The sequence below is a fragment of the Clarias gariepinus genome, chromosome 4 (assembly GCF_024256425.1).
Source record: "Clarias gariepinus isolate MV-2021 ecotype Netherlands chromosome 4, CGAR_prim_01v2, whole genome shotgun sequence".
Classification (NCBI taxonomy): Eukaryota; Metazoa; Chordata; class Actinopteri; order Siluriformes; family Clariidae; genus Clarias; species Clarias gariepinus.
Window position 1 is genome coordinate 9,302,924 of NC_071103.1, and position 23,287 is coordinate 9,326,210.

The following is a 23,287-nucleotide window of genomic DNA, read 5'->3' on the forward strand; positions in this document are numbered from 1 at the left end:
ATGTCCTTTAGAATTTTGCCCAAAATGTTCTACCTATGTTTTATTGATTTCATTAACTGTAACATATAATTTATGTTGATATCAGTTGTACCTCTCTCACAATACATGCCTTTCAAACTTAAGATTCTGTTCATGCTTTCAAAGCTCTTTGTAGACCACTGCTTAATATCAATCTGTCAATGTATTCAAGGTCCTGAATGTAAGTTCGGTACGAGCAAACTATGAATTAAACTCCCAGTATGAGTTAACGACAGTTTTTATGATTAAAGAAGCATCTCTAAGGTGTAAACCTGCAGTAACAAGGTAAGATAATCAACTGAAGCTTGGATTTGAACAGATACAGTACTTAGCTTTGACATGAAGCATGGACTAATACATGGAAAACATGGTAATATACCATGGTACAGCTCTTTCGCGTACCTTTCTGGAACCATCCACTGCGGTAAAAGGTGAGTCACAACTGCAGAAGCAGAGCTTGAGGATGACTCGGGTATTGTCACGATCAGGTGTACTCTTATCCTGCACTGAGCTTTTGGTGGGCTTAGCATTTTTCTTACATTGTACAATGTTCAAGGTAATCCAGGAGTAAGACAGACTGCCTGTATTTCTCTATGATCATCAGCTACATTAATGCAACTAATTTTCCAAGTGTTTCACTAATGCTTGGCTACCATCAAGGTAAAAAGTTCTGAAAGCTTTACTTCTGAAACACTGGCCTCCCAGGAACTCCTATAGTGGCCCAAACATGTGGAAATGGATTGGAGTGAGGTCAGGACTATATGGAGGATGCGGCAAGTTATCAGTTGATTTTCAAGGATCAGGTTACTGAATGTTCATGGGAAAGAGTGCAGTAAGTGCAGTGAGGTGAGAGCCACCTCAACCGAGATTGTCATTCACAGACGTATAGCATCCTTAAAAACTTTGGATAAAACTTTAATTGCATAGAGTAGCTAAGTGTTTCATAGCCATACTGTGATAGAGGTCTTCTGTAAATCATTTTTCACCTTAATCAAAAGAAATTTCATTACAAGTCCCAGTGTGACTTGAACACCCTGAGCATTTTTCCATTATTTGCATTATAATGTACCATAAAATTTTATTAACTGACATTATGAAAATCTGCTAGCGAATGTACAAAGCCCAGTTGACTGCATCTGTGCTTCTGGCCATTGTCAAAAAATTATTTCATTAATTAAAAAAAACGAAACTAATTAAAACCCTTTAATTTAAAATTAACACAATCCATCTGTGACCAACATTCAATTGATGCCCCCCAAAAAAAAAAATATTTTTTTTTTTGTATGTTCTAATTTGCAGAACAAACCATTTTGACCAGCAGGTACACATTATTTGGCAGACATGTCAACTTACTAAAAACATTGTCTATTCTCTCCATATTAACTGAAAGAGTTTAATAATAATAGTACAGTTCATGAACACATCCGGATTTCCATGAAGCCTGAACAGTTTGCATATCTCAAGTCGAATCAATGCTGTTATCAGTGTATAACACAGAGCAACTAATAGTCAAAATATCACTAGAAGAAACAGTCTAGCTTTTGTATTACTCAGTTATATACTAGGTCTTTGCTAGCCTGGGTACAAGCTGTGACCTAAGATTCTTTCTCTTTATAATCAGAAAGACTTAACACAATACCTTACAGGTCTTGGAATTTCTGAATACATTTCATAAAGAGACCAGAGAACATCAAATTCCAACCCTCCACTTTTTAAAGGTCACATTTAGGGGTGTGTGGTTTAAATAATGACCAATCTGTAAGGATACTACATATAGGAATGATTTTTGCATGCAAAATATTTTTTGGTTAAAGAAGATCCCAATATTACCAATAATTTTGCAGTACAAAGGTCAAGAGATTCAGTACAGTACAATGCTTGCTGTAAAGTGAAACAGGAAAAGTAAGCTTTTTCCTGAATATTCTCAATAGAAATACTTTAAAGCAAGATTGAAAACCATTACTTCTCACAAGCATGATTCTGTTGACTATGCATTTATTCAATATGTTTTTATACATAACTTGCATCAAAGGTTTATTAGGATTACTTGCTTCAGCTATTTAAATCACCATATTCCCTGTTTCGTGTCCTCATACAGTCAGTGTAAAGGCTTTATTACAATAGCCATGAATTGAATTTCTCTCTTTACATCACAGTAGAGTGCAAAGCAGGAGGTAGAGCTTTCCAATCTCCATTATAAGTTGTTTCCGGTGCTTTAGAGAGAATGAAATTTATTTACATCAGTAAACAAAATGTCTACAGCAATCAAGTCCTTAAAATAGTTTTTTTTTTTAATGCATCCCCAAATGAAAAGACCCTACCACTGGCATTTTACATTTTCACTGATGATTGACACTTATGATTAGGCTATTCTAAGAAGAAGAAAAAAAGTTATATTCTAATACTGGTTGATTACATTCTTATTGACTTTTGCTTGTCAAGTCCATTTGAAACAATTCTTATCACTATCTTATACAATAGGACGTGTATTACTTTACTGGATTTTGCAAACTTGTTGACCCCTTGAAGGGGTGAAGGATGAAATCAACAATGACATTAACTTCAAGAGAAAGCATTGTGATCTAACTAATCTAAATGACAACCTGCTATGAAGGTAACTTTATTAAAAGAATAATAATAATAATAATGTATTTTAAAAATCTACTTTGCCACAGTCCACTTTTAATGTAATATCTATCTAGCTGACATATTTATACTATGTAATTAATCAGCACACTTGCATTGAGGCAAGCTTATATGATCATAAGTCATGAGAAAGTCAGAGGAAAACAAAGTGATGAAAACAGTCTTGTAATAGAAGAATAATTCGCAGTGTATTTACTTCTTCAAATTCATCATAAGGACAAGTTCAACTTTTAAAGGTATATTTTATTTCGCGATAAGTGCTCTTATTCCTTATTCTAGTTTATGTTGTAGCTGAGTGTTTATTGCCAGAGCTTCATTGTGTATTAACTTTAGCAGCATTCCTTAATCATGCTGACACATAGTTCACAATTTTTTTGTGCCAACAAAAACAAGGAAAATTCTTACATGCACAAAATAAATGAATAAAAATCTTTGAGTAGGTTTTGCACAATATTAGGAGTCCAATTCAAACAAAGAAAAGATGCAAATAACCAATACTACTATAACACCATGTTACTTAGTAAAAAAATAAAATAAAATAAAATAAAAAGCATGCACTTATGCAAATAAAGCCAGTGCATTTTATTTGGCTTTTGTTCATGAATGGAATGATATATACTGTAGAAGTGATGAGGGTTTGTATGTGTGTATGCGGATGGAGATAATTTTTCTCACTGACTGACAAAAATAGTTTTCAAAGCTCTACATTGCGACATTATCTAGATCAGTGTTTTCCAAAGTGTGGGCCGGTAGTGGGCTGCAAGACACCATTTTCTTTAAATAAATAATTAAATTAAATAAATAGAAGGTTTTTAATAATCATAAAACATTAAAGATGAAATATTTACATTCGTGGAAAGTAATCAGAACCGATGACACAAAGCCACATGATTTAAAGTATTTAAATGTTATTCTTCATTTATATCATATTCATATTCTCGCATGCTGTGATTAAAGGTTTGATTGGGCTGCAGAGGATTTTCAGTTTTTAGATTTACTCGAGGCATTTTTAAGTTTTGGAATATCTGATCTAGATAAATGGTTTAAAATATTCTAAACTAAATTCCAAACCAAAAAAGGTATATACTGTAAGTAAGACATTGCTTCGTATAATGTGATGTCGAAATCCTTCAGCTAGATCCACACAGGTCCAGAACAGGCTACAAAACCCGGAGGAACGGTTCAGTGCCTTCGCTGAAACCGAACAGAGGTGTGCATATATAAAAGTGTGGATTTTTTTTTTTTTTCTGATGGAAGCTTTTGTGTGTAGTGACTGGAAGCACTGTGGGAGAGATGTCACTTCCTCACAATCTTCTTTGACAGTTGTATAGAGTCACAGTGAGGGAGAATCATGAGTTTGAAAAGATGGACAGACAGAGAGGAAGAGTCGGAGGCTGAGAAAGGCAGAACACCACTGTGTTGTTGAGGCACTGGCAGTCATGGGTGTGGAATCCATATTTTATAAAGGGATCGACCAGCATGTTTTTTTAGAGGGTTCTCAAAAAGGATTTATCCAGTTTTTCCCCGGGTTTCTTAAAATTTGTGCGAAAACATCACAGATTTTTTAATTAACCATGGTCAAGAATATCCATCCTTAATATCACCTCAATTACCGCTGATCTCCCTCAGCCAACCACCTCTCCTCTCCACTGTATTCCTGCTTTAAACAAGCCCTGGCTTCACTCAGAGCTGGGTGTCGAATCGCAGCACTCCGGATGAGGCATGCGCAGGATGGTGAAGCCGGTGCAGTGACACGGCTGACATGGAGCTCAGGTCGCCACAGCTGCGCAGGTGGATGCCTTCTGTCCTCGCAGGGTCAGGACTGCTGTGACGAATGACAGGGTAGCCCTCGCTGTGAGAATGGTAGTGCCCACGGCGATAGTGGTGCGAACGCTGCTGGTATTGCTGCCCTCTGCTGGCACCCCAAGAGGCACGCAAGACCTACACACATTTTTCATATTATTCATTTGATTTGGCACAAATGTTTAAGTCTCCCGATTTTAACGCTTTATATATTCTCATAACAATGCTTTGATAATGAACAGAAAACAGGACAAAATTACAATTACAGAAACAGAAACATATATGATACAGAAATGCATTGGTATATATATATATATATATATATATATAGTGACAGAACAGGTAAACAGGTACACTATTATACAGGTATTGTTTATTTCATGGGTACTTACGTTACACTATATGGCCAATAGTATGTGAACAATGAACCATATAGGTGCCATATAGACATAGGTGCTTGTTGAACATCCCATTGTAAAGTTGGCCCTGTTGTGCATTTTAACAGCCTTCACACTTCAGGGTCTAGACATGGTCAGACAGGGTCAGGTACTAACATGGGCTGATCAGGCCTGGTGCACAATCAGTTCCAGTGCATTCCAAATGTGTTTCATGGGATTGATCCCACGTGTGTGAATAGTGTGTCATCTTATTACCAGTAACCTGAGCTGAGTTGCAGATAATGATAAACTTACCACTGTTTTATTACACTGATTAGCCATAACATCACAATGCAAATCATTTAGCCCAGTATTGTATAGGTTCCTCTTGCGCCATCAGGGCAGCTCTGGGCCCTAGGGTAGTGTCTCTACAAGACCTTTAAGGATGTGCTGAGTTGTCTGGAACATTGGCAGCGGATCATCTGGGTTTTCTGTGGGATCGGAGCAGACAGGCTAACCTTTGTTCTCTACAGCCATGAATGGCCCTTGGGTGCCCCGATCCTGTAACCAGTTTACTGGTATACAGTTGATAACCATGCTATTGCTATATGGTGTTGATGTTATGGCTGATTGGTATAACCTGTCCATTGAAATGTGCCCACCTGATCGATCGGGAGGCTTCCGTCCTTTCCCACTTTGCTTTTGGGTCTCTGACCACAGCTCCCAGTGTGCTCTGAGGCAGGAGCTAGATTTCTTTTAGACCTCTGTAGTAGGCGCTGCACCAGCACTCTTGTCACCTGCAGGGGAAGAAGATGTATTTCAGTAAGCCGAGATATGAGACATGTTTCTGCGCTTTTTGGCTGACTCTAGTTTATCAGCAGATGTTCACAGGGAAGGGTTTTAGGTTCTCTTCTTTATGCAGATGCAAAACCTTTTTGTTTTTTTTCCCCTACTCTTTAAGTGATGTTATGTTCAACTGTGTTGTTCAGGAATATGAAAAGAAAACAGAAATACAGTGGAACAACTTGACCTTGTATAACACTTATTTATTTTCTTTGGTTTATTAGAACATTATTACTTTTATATCACTTTTTTATGAAGTGTGTTATTTGCTTGTGTTAGGTGATTTCTCTACCCATCCCGAGGCATCTGGAGACTGGGTCAGCTCTAATAACCAAGGGCCAACCCTGCAAGGATCTTGAAGCATCCAGAAAAGGACCATCTCCAGCTGGATTCTGCTTCAAGATGGTTTGGATTCACACATGTTGCTCCTGAGCTCCCAGTGATCCAGACCCCCCTCTGTCCTCTGCACCTGCTGACTCGTCCCTGTGCTGAACTGGACTCCATGATAACTTGGACAACTTCTGTTATACTGAACTTCCAGCAGTCTAACACACATGATGTCGCTATATAATTCCTCTTATGAGTTATTACCCAAATGAGCATGGGTTCCCTCAAGGTTTCTTCCTATTGCCATCTCAGGGAGTTTTTCCTTGCCACCGTCTCTCCGGCACCCTTAGCTTGCTCATCAGGGACAATCTCATTATTATCTAAACACATTTTTTCTCACTCATACACACTTCCATATATATTTTTTTTCATTTTGTGAAGCTGCTTCGAGACAATGACCTATATATATATATATTAAAAGCACTATATAAATACAATTTAACTGGATTGAATGTGTGCAGCACTTTTTTTTATCACACTCCAACTGGCTGTTATGCTCTAAATCATATTTAAAAAATATCTGAAATATGGCATGACTAGCACTGTGCAAAAGAGATGCACATCACCATCCATTGACTTAAGGGCATAACCGTCAGGGAAACCGAGGGACATCCTTTATATCCCCTAGGGTTCAAGCTCATGAAACAGCCCTTTAGCATGTACTATCCTGTGCATTATTACACCCTGTCAGAGGGGAGCAGTATTCAAAGTAAGATTTAACCCAAAAATTAATTTATTCATTACAGCCTTTAAACGAATCTAGAGGTGAGCTGAGAAAAGTTTGTCAAAAATGGAAACTGCCTTTGCAGTAATAGGCAACTAATTGTGTACAGTATGTTACATTTACAATTTAATCAGGTCATGTATAGTATCCTATACAGTTTGCACATGTTATTTTTCCTTGGATAAGCAAAATTATAATTGAAAGTCATCTTTTCTCCCTCAATGATCAGCATTCACTCCTCTTAATTCATTCCTGAGTATGAGGACGTAGTCACAGGACACAGCAGGGAAGAACGTGCTGGAGTTAACAGTGTTAGAAGGTATATCTATCCTCAGCCTGAAGGAAATGAAAACCATATCCTCATTAACCTTTGGGATGTTTTACTGTTAATGCTTCTTACTTTTTCAGGTTTAAGTAATGATACATTTTACGGTTTTTCAGTATGACACTGTTTTATTACTGCAGCACCTGCAGCAAAGTTGAGATATTGATGTAAGTTCTGTTGTTTACTCCATAGTTTAGAAGCCAAGTTTTGCTGCCTTGTCAAAAAGTGCTACTATAGTGTGAATGGATAACAAGAGTGTATTGATTCGTGCTACCCTATGCTAAATAATCAGCATTTTTGCTTTACTATGGACAAAATCACAAGTCGGCTACTTTCTCTAATGACTGGTTCGACTGGTAAAAACATATAGTCGTGCAGTGTGTACAATGAACATAATAAATTAAATACCATTCTAAAATCTAAAGAGAATCAACAAGAAAGATAAATGCTCTTTTGTTTCATTTACTATACAGCTAAACTATAGGAAAGGATGAATATTATATAGAACCAACACAATGTTGATTTGAGTACAGTAGAACCTTGGATTATGAGCATAATTCATTCCAGACGTGGGCTCATGGTCCAAAACACTCGTAAATCAAATTTTTTCATAAGAAATTTTCCCATAAGAAATAATAGAAACTCAAATTATTCGTTCCACAACCCAAAAAAATAAATACATAAAAATAATAAATACAAAATATAAAGTAAAAATAAAACAAATTACGCAGGCCCTGTGTATGTGTGTATGTATGTGTGTGAAGTAAGAGAAGGAATCAGCCTTCCCCTTCTCATCTTACACAGTAAACCTTCCTCCTCTCTTATGTGAATTTTATACAAACACACACACACACACACAAACACACACATTAATGGAAAGACTGTTTTGTCAGAAAAATTAGCAAGAAACATCGCTAATGACACTCGCGTGAGCGCATACTAATGGAATCACTGCTGTAAAGTAAAACAAACAAATGAACCTGCACTTTACCTTTGAAAAGAATCGCAACAGAGCAGTGTTTTTGTGTAGAGCAGAGAGTGTGTGTGTGTGCCGAGAGGGGTTGGGGACGTTAGTGTAAAGGCGAAAGTGTGTGTGTAAAGGGGCACGGTATCAAATTACGCACACACATAACGACAGAGAGGGAGAAAATGAATCTTTAACCTCTCTAACAAGACTTTCTTTTGCTTTACACGTGCACACACACGTGTTATAAGAAACAGTACACACGCGTTGTCCACACAGGCTTACAAACACAAAATAAAATATTTTTTACGCGCACACACGTGGTCATAGTGTTGTAATAAACAGTACACATGTGCATGGATGTTAATTGTACCAGTAAAAGACGCTTTTTATACTGTGAAAAACTGACCTTAAGGTCTCCCAAAGATCGTGTGCAGCCTTTGTGGACACGCAGAGAGCTGGCCAGCGGCTGTTTGGAGGGTAGCTGCTCTGTGGCACACTTCAGGCTTCCCTTACTGGGCAGCGTACCAGAAGACACCAGAAGAGATCGCCGCAGCAGCAGACAAGCTGATGATCGCCCTGTAGCCCAACAGATATTTAGGAAAAAAGTAAAAATGTTAGGTTGTGCCAGGTTAAATTATGAATGCTGTAGTTTCTATATTATAAATCATATATTTATAGACATACAGTATATGGTGCAATATTGCATTAACCTAAGAACATTTGCATTAGTTGAAGATATTAGGTTAGAAGTTGCCTTTATGTTCTCTGGTCATTTGGTAGTTTTTTTCATAGTACAGGAGCAAAGTGAAATTATACTGTACACTTAAAAAATGCTCCAGCCATTCATCCATCTAAGAACCTCTGTAGTCCAACTAGGGACCGTGGAAGCCAAAGGTGATGATTGTATTTATTCTCTCATTTTTTCAACCATGGTAGGACCTCTGGTCAACATTCACACATATTCACACATTAGAGGCAATGCTAAGTAAACTAATCGGCATGTCTTTGGACGGTGGGAGGAAACCAGAGTATCCAGAGTACTTACCAAGCACAGAGAGAACATGCAAACTCCATGCACACAGGCCCGAGGTGTGAATTGAACCCGGACCCAGGAGGTGCAAGGCCACATTGCTAACCACTACCCGACCATACTGCCTCAAAAATGCTCACACCAATGCAGGCACCACATAGTCAAGTTGGAACCTTCAAGCAGCAGCCTCTATGTGATTCTGATTATCCTACAGCACAGCGCTAGGAGAGATTTATCGTCATCTAGAACTATTTAACATATCACACCAGTGTGGAGAGTTACGCGTTCCTCAGCCTAGCAATAACATTTAGCAATATCATGACAAGAGTAGCTTTCTCCTCTAAGCAAACATAGGTCAGTCTGCGTGAACACTTACCTGTGTCTGATGAGGTATGAGAGCCACCCTCACCCACTCCTTTGCTGCCTACTGAGCCAGTAAATTCACCTGTTAAAGACACACCACTGAGAATGTCAATATAGAATAAATCATGAGTCTGCTGTACATTGTGCTATAAATAAAACATTTACTATGAAATATTATGTGTCAATTCATTGATATGATCGCACTGTACTACAAAGGTCGGTGTAACCTGCCACACCTACCACTCATCAGTTTCATCACGTCTGACTATACTCATCTTTAACCGATTGAGTGTATTGCATTGCATTGTATTGATTGTATATGGGGAGTCTGTCATTTGGGCAAATGATGAAACTATACAGGCTTTGAGATTTTTTTTTTTCATTGTTTCTTAAATTCTGAACCTTAAGCACTTGGTTTGGAGATTGTATGTTTTTTTTTTTTTTAATGCATTCTTATCCTATTATACCAAGACATTGTAGATAAGAATGGTCGACTCTACAGTGTACTATCCTCACCTGACCATCATATACACCCATATATGCTTTTTAAAGATCCTTTACTGTTACATTAACCTCCACCCTTCCGTGAAGGCTTTCCATTAGATTTTAGAGCATGGCTGTGGAGATTTGTGTCCTGTCAGTCAAGAGCTTTAGTGAGTTTAGAGTCTAGTGTCTGATGTCTGATGAGCAGGCCTGGGATGCAATTGCCTTTCCAGTTTATACTGTCGACGTTGATCAGTAGGGTTGATGTCAGGACTCAGACAACTCAAGGTCTAACAAGGTCTAAACTGAGGTCAAGCTGGATCAGGTTGAAAACTTTATACTACAGCATACAAAGGAGGGCACTGGTGGCTCAGTGGTAGGTGATTCGCCGGCAATGTGGAGGGCCCGGGTTCGATTTCCAGCCAGTGCCCAAACCCCCAGCCACTGGATGCAGTGCCGGTCCCAAGCCCGGATAAAATGGGAGGGTTGCGTCAGGAAGGGCATCCGGCGTAAAACCAGTGCCAAGTTGTAGTGCGGACTGGGTATTACGCTGTGGCGACCCCTTGCCGGGAGAAGCAACATATACAAAAGTTGTTGTAGTTGTTGTTGAAAAACCAACAACACCAACAACAAAACCAACAACAACTACAGCATACAAATACTCGGATGGTCTAAAAGCATGTGCTTTTAACGTTTGGGGAAGAACTATATATGGTTCGGATGGTTAAGTGTCCACAAACTTTTGGTTATTTTGTGTATTGTGACTGTCATATTTTCCTATCATAATATCCAGATGCAGCAGTACTGTATACTATGATACTATTCCTAATGTACAACTGTGTGTGAGTGGGTTAAGGGTAGTGCTGAGTGATTTGACCTCCAATCAATATCATGATAAACGGAACATTTTAACTCGTTTATGATTAATGAACTATTTTTTTGGCGTTATATTTCACTGACAAGGTTTCTAAATAATAAGGTCTATTAATATGCTCAACTATTAAAGCCGGTTGCTTTTATGTCCCAGACTGGATGGGGAGGAGTCATGTGACTACACACAATATAGTTTGTTTTAAGGGCACAGTACAGGTTTGAAACCAAATTTGAAACAAAAAATGTCATGGGTAATATTACATCGATTAGAGGATTCTAAAAGTCGGTTTCTAGTAAAAAAAATTTCGATTAATGACCCAGCCCTAGTTTAAGGTCTGTTTTTGGTTGCCTAGACTCGGATGATGAGTTGTATTTCCCACTTTTTTTCCCAGTTGTGCTACATTTGTTCCTGAGCTGTTTTATGACACATAAAGCTAAAATAAAACACCCCATACGCACACTAGTAAACTGTTGTCTGTTTAGACACCCAGGATAAATAGCCCAGCATTCACACACCTGTATCAGTAGAGGAGCTCAGTCCCGGGTCACTGTGTGACCTCAGCAAAGGAGGAAGGCCTTCGCTGTCCCTACCATCCCGGCCACATCGCCGATGAGCGCAAGGGACTGGGAGAGTGACGCCTGAGGAGGGCCAAGCTCGCGGATTGGTTGAATCAGAGGAAGAGCCCCGTCGAGATGAAGTACACGGGCAGACCAGGATTTCTGGGACTGAGCAGCGTGTGGAGGCAGCACCACCTAGCATCTCTAACTGAGAACAACTGTAGGCCAGCAGAGCCTGACGTCGCATTACAGGAGACCTGGAGATGGGACAGAATAAGTATCAAATCTCATTTTAAATTTTAACCATGGACAAAGCTTGCTACAAAGTGGCTTTACAGAAATCGGTATGATTTCGATGATTCTCAATGAGCAACTGATTCAAGGTAAAAACTTACTGAGAAAAAAAAAGCATTTCAGATTTCCAGAAGTGATTAAAATTGTAAAATGAATTATTATACAGCATGTTTGTTCCAAAAGCAGCTCAATTCATGAGTTAAATAATTATTCTGAATTCCATCTCAAAAGATTCTATAGCAATGCAAAAGCTTTAAAATGTGATCCAATCAAGTAACAAATCCAAAGAAAGCTAGAACTGATGGCACATGGTGGTAGCAGTGACCTAAGGAGGAACAGTTTTAATTATGCATAGGCCATAAGAAATATACAGATAATCATGCCGCATTTTTTAAACGTTACGCTTCGCTGGACTGAATACATTCAGTTGATTAATGTATCTTAACCAGTAGTGAAGTTACAGCATATTAAAATAATTCCAGTCCAGTTCCACTGAAAGACATCCTTCTTACTTCTACATTCCACTAAATCCACTATGGACAAATGTCTCTGTCTCATCATCTGAGACACCTAATAATCACCTATAAACACAAGCCTTATCATCATCATCGCTTAAATCAATTGACTGATCTCTCTTTTCATTAACACACGTTGGGAAATAGTTACTGATTAATTCAATCAGGTCTCGTCTGTTGGCAAAATTTTTCGTTATTAATATACTGTAATTTCTTTAAGGTGAATATTTTAATTTAGCTGAATTTATCTAACTGGTCCTAACACGATATTTGCAGTATTTACAGAATACTGATCTCCTTAATACATGCCTGTGGAAAAAAAAAAGTATAAGAAAATATTATCACCTATACATTCATACCTAAAGGTGGACGTGTTGTAGGTGCTGGGAGAGGAGCAGGAGTTGGACCTCTCGCCTCTAAAACAGCAGCGAGCCGCAGGTGAGATGTTATAATCGATGCCCTCCCCTCCCTCGCTGACCCCTCGTGGCCGTGTCCGGACTGCAAATGCCACCTCCAGCACACACGAGTCCTCTGATGGAGAACTGTCATCTGGAATGTCTACAATCTCAGACATCAGCAGAGAGCCACTGTCACCGGACACTGGCGGAAAGACGGACAGAAAAAGAGTAAACGCATTGCCGCATCTCAGTATGGTACAGCAACTGCACTGCTCAGGACTGTAAAGCCCTGGCGCAAAACGCCCAACGGATCATTGGTACCCAGCTTGAACTGAATAGCTGATCATGGAGTGTTAACTAATATACCACTGCACTGTCCCTTTCTGCCAGCATTGCACTGCTTCGTCCACTTTGCATCTTTGCACCATCAATACCTTAGCTTTATAATTGCACTATTGTATATTCCACCCATATTTATTCTGTATATACTGAATTTCATTCAGAATACATATATGTACATACAGTATGTGTACTGTACCTTTTTGTTATGGTACATTGATATTTATCGTAAATAGGCCACTTATGAACTTCTTGCTCTGTACATGTCCTTTGCACAATGACAATTAAGTTGAATCTAATCTAATCTAATCTAAAAGTGAGAAAAAGAGAGTACACATCAGCTGTTCATACAAGTACAAGTGAAGTACCTTCACCACTGAAAGCCACAGAGGTTCCTCTCTCAGCAGAATGCTCGCCAGCGTGGGTGGGCTAGAGACAGACATTATCAGTCTTAATCTCATGCAACTGTTTAAAGAGAGAATATGGTTCACACCATCAAATACACACAAGATTGAGCGAGATAATCCCATGCGTGCATCTACCTGGCTGGGGTCCCTTTGCCCCATGACTGCTTCATACGGAGGAGGACAATCCGTAGGGTAGAGAGGCACAGGACTCTCCATTGAGCCATTATATGTGATGCTGCGGACACACAGGAACATGCGTATTTTGACTAATAGCTTAAACTGAACAAATTCAATTCAATTAGATGTTATGTAACAATAGACTGAAATCCGGATATGAGCAAGCAACATTTGACTTGGACAAAGATGAACTCCCTTAGACAACAAGAGGAAGAAAGCTTGAGAGGAACCAGATTGAAACGGGAACCCATCATCATCATCATCATCATCTGATCATCTGGGTGACACCGGATAGTGTGATTATGAATCATTCTGCACAAAGTCTTGCGGTACTAAGTGTGTTAAAAGATACTTGAGCATTATTATAGATTTTACTTACATTTTCTGGAGACTTGAGTTTAAACTGTTCAATGAAAATTCACAGCCATGTGAAGGAAATTTCTCTCTCTCTCTCTCTCTCTATCTATCTCTTTCCGCTTTCCTTGATCTAACACTTCCTGGTTTGTCCCTGGACGAACATCTGTACACCTTCCACTCTTTGTTCTTCAGGGTTTTACCAGGACAGTTAAAATGGTTTATGTTCTTTGTACTAACAGATGTACACGACACCGGGCATTTGGCCAAACATGTAAACACTCTGTCTTTTGCTGTTAACAAAAAGAGATCTTTCTGATAGACGTGTCTGCGTGTTTGACCGTGTCTCTCCTAGGATCAGAAGCAGTAAGACCAACAGAGAAGAGACCAAGCAACCAATTTATTCATCTACGAAATGTTAAAACTTTACTCAAGCATATCTAGATCTTTTAAAACACCTTACACAAGTACATCGTTCAGATCGCTAATCTGAATATAATCTGAATATAATCTCAATATAATCTGAAAGTGTTCTGCCAAAGGACAAAACAGAACCAGTAAAAGAAAACATAAGAGAAAGAAAAAAAAGGGAAAACAAGACTAAGGGATTGATTGTTCAAGTAGATCCCACAAGGGGACCCATGTCCACCAGAATATTTCAGATTTGTTCAGTAAGTCATGTGTAAGTTTTTCCAGAGAGAGAATATTAGCCACAAACACATCTTCAAAGTTGGTACCAGAGCTGCGTACCAGCATCAGCATAAGTATATATTTCTTTGCCAGACAAGTGATGAAATTTAATAAACAACAAAAATTAAAAGCAAAATCGAGTAATGTTTTACAATTTAACAGGTATATATTTGAGGACAAATACATTTTCTAGCCAGTATTTTCTGAACCAAATCAAGTACCTTATACATACCAAAAAAAGAATTTTCTTACAGTCCTAGAATAGACGCATCAAATTTAACACACAGCTAAGATATATTTGTACATTTTATGGAGGCGTACTGGAGTGAGATATGTTCTGTATAGGAATTTAAAGTTGTGCTCATACAGAGTAGTTCATGATTTATGAAAAACCTCCTCACATATAGAGAGCCATTTATCAGCAGCTCTCCCAAACCTTCCTTAGAGGATTTAAAGGTGAAGAGGTTTCTGATAAAAGGCAGCCGTACAGATAGGAAACATGATCCTTCAGCGTCCTGGGAGGAGACGATTCTCCATATCAGACCCAGTGATATGTTTTCAGTGATCAGTTCCCAGTGGATTTTCCCCCTCTCATTTCAGATTGAATAAAATGACGTAGCTGTTTTAGGAAAAAAATCTGTTTTAGGAAGTTGGTAGTCTATTCTAAGTGCTTTAAAAAAAATTGATAACATTATCTATAAATAAACTGGCTAAATTAGAAGTACTGTTTTTAGCCAATACTGGGTAATGAAACAGGGAGGTCAATGTCCAATGTGATTGGGGAATGATTCATTTTCTAAAACAGCAGCTCTTTTCTTAGTGATCTGGCTTTATTGCATATTTAACCATTTTATTAACAAATTAACAACCCTCAAGAAAAAAAAACTCAATTTTTTTTCAACTCAAAAATTTTTTCTCATACCTTAAACTCTCCCTGTTCACTCCTCCTACACATCACGGCCCGTATTCACAAAGCTTCTTAAGTCCAAAAATTGCTCCTAGTGAAAATTCTTAGAATTATGATTATTTTTTAGAATTTTCTCTTAAATTTAGGACTAAATCTTAGGAAAGCTAAAAATGATCTTAGCCCTAAAAACAGCTCCTAAGATAAAAATGGTTAAGAGTAGAGAGGAGGACTTAGGAGAGGACAAAATGGCAGAAAGAAAAAATATTTTTCAAACATAAAAGTAAACACTGCTTTTTTTTGTCCAATTTGGTTTTCTTGTTGTTTTACTCCCTTCCATCTCTCTTGTATTGTTGGCTACATACCATCCGAAAGTGCAATCCTAAATAAACTGTCCTACAATCATGTAAATTAGTAATAGCTGAGCCATCAATCTGAAATGGATTACAATTAATAAAATCAGTATGGTAAATAAATGTAAGAACTGAAATATAGTAACTACTGCGTGGAAGTTCGTTGCATCAAAAGTAGACACCACATTTTCAACATTTGGCTGTTTAATTAACTTTATGATATTTAGCCTATAACAAAAACTTTGCATAAAGTATTCAGAGATTCAGAGATCAATCTGAATGACTAAAAAAGATCAAAAGGCTAATTTTGCATAATAGACGTCATTTATTACTAACACGCTGGTCTGTATGTGTTGTTGTTTTATAGTAATCATTAATTCTCAGAAAGATGCATGACAGATGCTTCACATAATTTAAACCTTATAATAAACATATTGATAATTGATTTCTATTTAACAAAACGTATTCATGATAGTGTGAAGATTTCTGCAGGAGATGCTTATTTTAACATTTACGGGAAAAGCCTCAGGTTTCAGTGCTTTGTAACAGTCCGTGTGTTTTTCTCCCAAAAAAAAAACTTTCTCAGTAATATAAAATTTTATAAAAATAAAATCAGCCAAGAGAAAGGTAGAGGAAATTCATGTATTGCCACATGGACCCAAATGTTTAAGATAATTCTTAATTAATTTCCTCACCTCTGAGCATCAGTCTCAGAGCTGCAGGTGTATTCAGGGGGGTAGTAGGGAGGCGGAGGGATGGGTGGGACAAACTCTTCAAAGTCCATCATATTGGTGAGAAAGGCATCCTGGGGAGTGGTGCATTCTGGGTTAACAGAGCGCGTTCGGTGAGGAGCCAGCTACAGAGACACAGAGGAAGCGAGGACACAGTAAACGTCTCGAGTGTTGTGTACAATATGTAGAATAGTTATGTGCATTTAAGTGCAATATGTTTGACTAAACGCTGCTTCATACTCACCAGATGAAGCAAGTCAAGTGAAAAAATATGGATGCTACAGGTGACTGTTGACAAAGTGCAAATGATGGTAGAGAGTATGCTAAGCCCACAGGCACTAAACAGCAGGTCCTATACACACACACATACATATACAAAACATAGGTATCAAGATGAATCAATGATAAGGACATTTCATCCAGAGGAATATCATTTTTCATATTGTCCATATGGTCTAGTGGAACAGAGTCATTTAACAAATATTAAATGTTAATCACTCACAGCTCCATACATTTTTTATTCTGATGAAATACTTAATATCTCTTTTGAATGAGTATTTCATTTAATTCCATATGCTGATCTAATCATGGCCAGGCATGCTTACCGCCCCACTTAGATCCCTAATTCTTCCCCCTAATGGTCAAAATGGGAACTGCACACAAATATAGGGCCCACTGGGCCAGGAATTATGCTGCCCCATGCTTGAGAAAGAGCAGCAAGCAGGATGAATAACAACAGTTCTGCCATTATTTTATTACGCATTTCAAATTAAAATTACTACATTAAAAGTACTGCACGCACCAATATTTAGTTTTATAACAAATATTCAGAAATTAATTATAATGATATGCAAGCAAAGCCAAAGTGTATGTGCGGACAGCATGCTTATTGCATATATAACCATTTTTATTGCAAGATACACTGACTGGCAAAAAAAAAAAGTCACCATATGGATTCAAATAATCATATATTAATAATTATAAGTCTTTAATTGGACAGTTGCTGCAGTGATTAATAAGGTTCTCTTAAACAATCATGTCAGTCCATGTGGTCAGAAAAAAAAATGCTACTGTGTTTCAGAGAGGTCAACATATGGGCTTGCAGAAAACAACTAAGGAGATTGCTGAAATGACTGGAATTGGGTAAAGAACTGTCCAACACATTAATAAAACCTTGCAGGATAGAGCTGAAATGTGAATCAATGTGTTCTAAAAACAAATAATGAATGACCTTGATATTAAATTACTCAAACAACTGGTAAAGTTGCATCATAAAACATCAAAGGTACAAATTATGACTATGTTTAATAGTAAAAATACAAACATTTCGATGTAGGCAATAAAATAAGAATGTTTAAGATTGGGACTAAATGCCGGTGTGGCCATAAGAAAACCAGTTGCTATTGAGACTAACCAGAAAAAAGGCTTCAATCTGTTGGAAAGCATAATGATTGTACGTTGAAGCATTGGAAAAAGGTCATGTGATCTGATTGCTTATTGCCTTTGGCTGATGTAATATAATCAACCAATACATTTTAAGCATTTCTACTCCCTGAGTGCGTAATGGTAGATAGTTACTGTGTGACTGAAAGAAATCTATTAAGAAACATAAACCATCATGCACTCACTTACACTAACCTTAACTGCTCCTAGCTAACACATGTACAAAGTAAATAAAAATACCTTGAGCTGGTGCCGTACTGAATGGCAGTCAGCATGCAGGTACAGCACTAAAGTCTCATCCTCCATCAGAGAGCAGGACTGTTTTGGGTCACAACACACACACAGACCATGCTCCACCTGTGATCCACATACAATAAGACAAATAGGTGAAGATGCCAGGGAAGAAAATGAGAAAAATGAAAAAACAAGCAAATGAGATTACCTGGCAGGTGAGGTACGATTTCACCATCTGTGCATTCTGACAGGAGAGCATGGAGCCAGCCAGGCTGAGAATCACACACACGGCAGACAGCAGCATGAACAGTGACACCTGCACAAAACACATTTGTTTCTCATTCCCTCTTTAAACACGACAAAAAGCACAAAGGTTTTCCTGATGCATGAAAGTCAAACATACCACCAGGGTGAAGGGTCTCCTCCAAGATATCACTCCTACTATTCCAGAAGCCACGACCTGCAACAATGTGCCGATAATTGTGACATTGTGTCATTTTAAAAGTGTTTTTCAGAAACACTGTGTCAAGAGAAACAGGAAATTGTTGTAGTTCCTCCCTGTCAAATGCGGGGCCAGAAAATAGTATTTCCCCCACCTAATTTCCTTTATTTTCACATATTTGTAACAGTGAATGGTTTCAAATCCTTATGACATACTGTACGTACAACATAGTCTTTATAGAAATATTAAATTTTTATTCCTTATTTATTGAAGAAAAAAATGAATGCAACACCTATTTGCATATCGTCCATACAAAAAAGGAATTGTCCTCCCAATCTTATCAACTGGTTTTGTCCCCATCAGCAACAACTGCAATCAAATGCATACAATAACAAGAGATCCGTCTTTGATGACATTGTGGAAAATTTTTGCCCTCTCGCTCTCTCTAATCTTTTTTTGCAGAATTGCTTTCATTCAACTACAATGGTGTGCTTTCAAGCAGGTCCTGCCAAGGCATCTCAGGTCAGCAGTTTCACAAGGCAATTCCAAAACCCTCATTTTGTTTTTTCTTCTGAGCTATTCAGAAGTTGAATGTTTTTTGTTTTTTGGGGGGATCCCTGTCTTGCTGATGGCTGGAGATTCTTTTTAAGAATTTTCTAGTCTTAGTCTTTAGGTGTGTTCACACTTGTATTTTGGTTCTATACATTCATTTTAGTGCTTGGTGTTCACACTGCGCTTTTTAACACCGGACCAAAACACACCACAAAAGGCCTGTATATTATACAGAGAAGCCCAAAAAATTGATACACCCTTTAACATGAAAAATATACGCCTCGCCTTTGACAGTCACACGATGGTGCATCTTTAGAGGAAACATAAACATAATACTACACATTACTGCCATAATCCAATTTAGGTTTTAAAAAAGTGTGTACACATTTTTTGGGCCCCTGATACTGTGGTATTTTTACCAGCTAAAAACACATGAATAATTTATAAAATGGAATTTTATATACTGAAAATGACACAAGCAGGGCTACAAATGGTATAAAATAAAAATGGTTGCCGTTGCATCTGCCTGCCTGGTACGAGAGCACAGGACCACGCATGACAGTACAGCAGGACATAATGCCACAGAAGGATCTCGCTCATTATTGAATAATAATGAGAAAGACCCTGCTGTGAAATTATGTGCGCTCCTGCACTTTTGTGCACTGTCCATAGTGGAAGTCCTTGGATGCTCCTTAAATTCAACATTTAATTTCCGTGTTAAATTTATTAATAAGGTTAGGTAATATATTTATTATTTTTCCTTTTTTAATCTCAGCATGTTTCTAACCTCGTCCACATGTAGCTAGGTTTTCCTCTCACACGCTGCTGTGCTGTGCAAATGCTGCCTCTTCTACTTAGGAGTCAGAGAACAAGCGTGGACCAGTGAAGGTTCTTAGATACAGTTATCATTATCAGGTAATGCTAGCAAAGCAGACCTGGTTCGTTTACATAGCTTTGGACCTTTTTTTTTTTTCGAGAAGTCTTAACAAGAACACTCCAGAGAGATCAATCGGCTGCCAGGTCTGGTGCTCATTCCTATGGAATGTATCTGATTTACAGTTCTCCTTTGAAGTTTTTCCAGATTTTCCCTTTTTGTGGTATGAAATTCACTTCTATTCTTGAGTGTTGCCACACTTTTTACAGTTTAAGCATTAAAGCATATTCACACCATTAGACTACCAATATAATGATGTTCTTACTGTGGAATGCTGTGTCAGCTTAACGCCAGTTGTAACAACACCCATGTCTTCTAAAAAGTTACACTCATCAGTTCACAGAACATTTTCCAAAAAGGCTTGAGGGTAATCAAGTTTTTTTGGCAAATGTGAGGCAAGACTTCTGTGTGTCTGTTCGTGTATTTTGGTAACTCTTTTATGAATACCATTTATACTCAGTCTCTTTATAATGGTAGAAGCATGACTGCTGACCTTATCAAAAGCAAGCAATGCCCACAGCTCTTTAGATGTACATTTGTGTTCTTTTGTGACTTCCTGGATAATTCAGTCATTAATGCGTTCTTGGAAATATGTTAAGTAGGCCATCTACTTCTAGGAAAATTGATCACTTTTTAAATGTTTCTTCATTTGCAGATAAAAGCTCTTGCTGTTGTTTGTATGAGTCCCAGAGCCTTAGAAATGCCTGTGTAAAGCTTTTTAAGCTGATATAGCCTATTTAAAAAACTTTCTCCTATCTTCAGGAATTTCATTTCTTTGTGGCATAGTGTGCTGCTTGTTGTGACCTGTTAGCCTACTTCACATTGCTGAAAAGTTTCTAGTTAAGTTATGATTAGTTTTAACTGGGCTGGTGGTAATCAAGCATGAGTGTGTCTAGTCTTAGCGTTTGATTTGAGTACCTCAGGGGGACTTTAACTTTTTCAAAAAAGGGGCGAGGTGTTGTTGGATAAATGTCCCTTCAATAAATAAAACAACTGTCATTTCAGTGTGGTTACTCTGGATTTCCTTGGCGTTTCTATCTTTTTTTTTTTAAGATTTGAAACCATTAAGTAAGACAAATATGCCCAATAGCAAGGAAGCAAAGATTTTTTCATTCCACTGTATAACAGTTCATGCACTGCCATGTTGTATATAGTTTCTACATCAGTACACAGACAAAATTAAGTAAAACTCTCTATACTGTACAGTAACTCTCATCTATACTGGGCCTTATATCATCACCTTGTAAAATTCTCTAGCATTACATAAACGACTATTATTATTAAAAAACAACCAAAAAAAACATAAAAAATAAAAACTATTAAAAAGTATTAACAATTTGTAAATAAACCTTTAATAACTTTCTTGAATTAAGCTACAATACATTGGTAGGTTGATTGTCTGAATTGGCCCTAGGTTTTCAAGAGAGAGAGAGAGAGAGAGAGAGAGAGTGTGTGTGTGTGTGTGTGTGTGTGTGGTGCCCTGCGTTCTATCCAGGGTCTCACTGTAAATAAAGCACTTAAGATGATCTGTATATGTTTATGGCATATTATTAGTTTGTTAATAAATTGGCATAATTATTTGGATGTGTGTGATAGAAATACTACTACAACAACTAATACTAGTAATACTAATAATGTGATGATTTTTACAGTTTTACAAGTGTCTTATCTCACTTTTTTTTTAATGTATTAATCATTATAACAAGCTTCAGCAGGAGAAAGAGAGATGTATAGATAGATACAGAGGCAGAAAGAGAGAGAGAGAAGGAGATGGCGAGAGAGAGAGAGAGAGATGAAGAGAGAGGGACAGCGTGAGTGAGAGAGAGAGACTTACGAAGAAACCAGCCCAGAAAGGACAGGACTGTCGCACGCGGGCAGACGCGCTGAATGCCAGGCTCGTGAAGCTGAACGCGAGCACCATGGCGCCGAGCGCGAGGTGACACAGGCCCAGGTAGAGCAGCACGCGCGCGCTCGCCCTCGCCCTGCCGGAAGTGCTTCGGCGGCTCCCCGAGAAGGCGCGCGAGCCCGAGAGCGATGCCGCGCTGCTCGAGTCGGACGGTGACGGCATTGTATCGGCGAATTTTCCAAAATTTCCAAGAGGCGCGCGCTCAGCCCTGGGACCAAACCAAGCGGATCATAAACGCGTCACATTTGTTTGTAATATCGTTTAGCGCACTTGCGTTTTGCACATGCAACCAAATATGATGTATCGGTTTTTTTTTTTCCTATTAAAGTTAAGTTGGTCTCAATCTGCCTCTCTGCTCATCTCGCGCCGCTCCCGCAGCCCTCCGCATCCGTGTGCCATTGCGGTAACGGAGGATTCTGCAGGCCGTGGGGGAGCTGGAGGTGGAGATGGAGGGGGTATAGGCCCTTCCGGATGGAGAGTGCGATAAGTGCTGAGGTCTCTCTCCTCCCTGTCTGGAGAGGATTAACATCCGTCCCGTTGAAGTCTCGCGCTCTTCTCGGTATCAGGACGCCTAGTTAAGTTAAACCAAGGAAGATGTAACCGGATTTACGCTTAATGCTTGCTCGAACACCTTATTATTATTTATTATACGAAATCTTTCCTTTACCGTGTTTTCTCGATCTGTGAATATTTTTATTCCCGCCTTTATACGCAGACCCCCCATGTCCCTGTCCGGATCCCGGACGTGGGCATCGGCTGCGCGCTACGTCATCACCGCCATGCGGACTCATCCGTGTGCGCGCTTGGGTTATAATCACGCACCACTCCGTTCTTCCTCACATTAACCCTGACACAGTCTGCCCAGACAGCACCTCGGCACGTAAAAAAAAAAAAACTTTTTTATTTATTTTTATCTCTCTTCATTGCCCCCACCCCGCCCTCGGATGGGCGCGTCATAGCGCACGCGAGAACTCGTGCGATTTGCTCGATGCGGCACTCGCTTCACTCAGGTGCTGATGCTGCACGAGAGCGGTTGCTTAGCGACGCGCCTCCGCTCGATAGCCAGTAGAGACATAGTAAATGCATCCGCTGGGCATGCGCATCCGTGATGCACTGCGCGTGCAGTACAAGCCAAAGGGAGCGATAAGCCAGCCAACTAAACTGAGCACGAGCTCTGTGGTGCATTTACAGTAGTGTGTAATGCACGCACATGCGCT

At 38.7% G+C, this 23,287-nt stretch overlaps 1 protein-coding gene across 1 annotated transcript; it reads right to left on the minus strand.

Annotated features, from left to right (window-relative positions):
* Positions 1-2,754: 2,754 nt before the first annotated feature.
* On the minus strand, positions 2,755-22,792 carry fam189b (family with sequence similarity 189 member B). The gene is made up of 15 exons (XM_053494811.1): positions 22,738-22,792; positions 21,999-22,641; positions 18,640-18,696; positions 18,445-18,552; positions 18,243-18,359; positions 16,804-16,911; positions 16,524-16,684; positions 13,486-13,585; positions 13,312-13,372; positions 12,566-12,806; positions 11,356-11,654; positions 9,497-9,565; positions 8,497-8,666; positions 5,507-5,641; positions 2,755-4,605 (listed from the first exon to the last, which is right to left on the minus strand). Exons 2-15 carry the CDS (start codon positions 22,230-22,232, stop codon positions 4,348-4,350), a joined length of 2,118 nt encoding a protein of 705 aa, XP_053350786.1. The 5' UTR covers positions 22,233-22,641; positions 22,738-22,792; the 3' UTR covers positions 2,755-4,347.
* Positions 22,793-23,287: the final 495 nt, after the last annotated feature.

Bases quoted from the DNA above. Each gene is read 5' to 3' on its own strand.
- fam189b (XM_053494811.1), bottom strand. From the start codon at position 22,232: ATGCCGTCACCGTCCGACTCGAGCAGCGCGGCATCGCTCTCGGGCTCG. The intron at 13,586-16,523 runs GTGAGGAAATTA...GTGTGTCCGCAG, and splicing joins TCTGAGACTGATGCTCAGAG to CATCACATATAATGGCTCAA. The intron at 11,655-12,565 runs GTATGAATGTAT...TCCCATCTCCAG, and splicing joins TACAACACGTCCACCTTTAG to GTCTCCTGTAATGCGACGTC.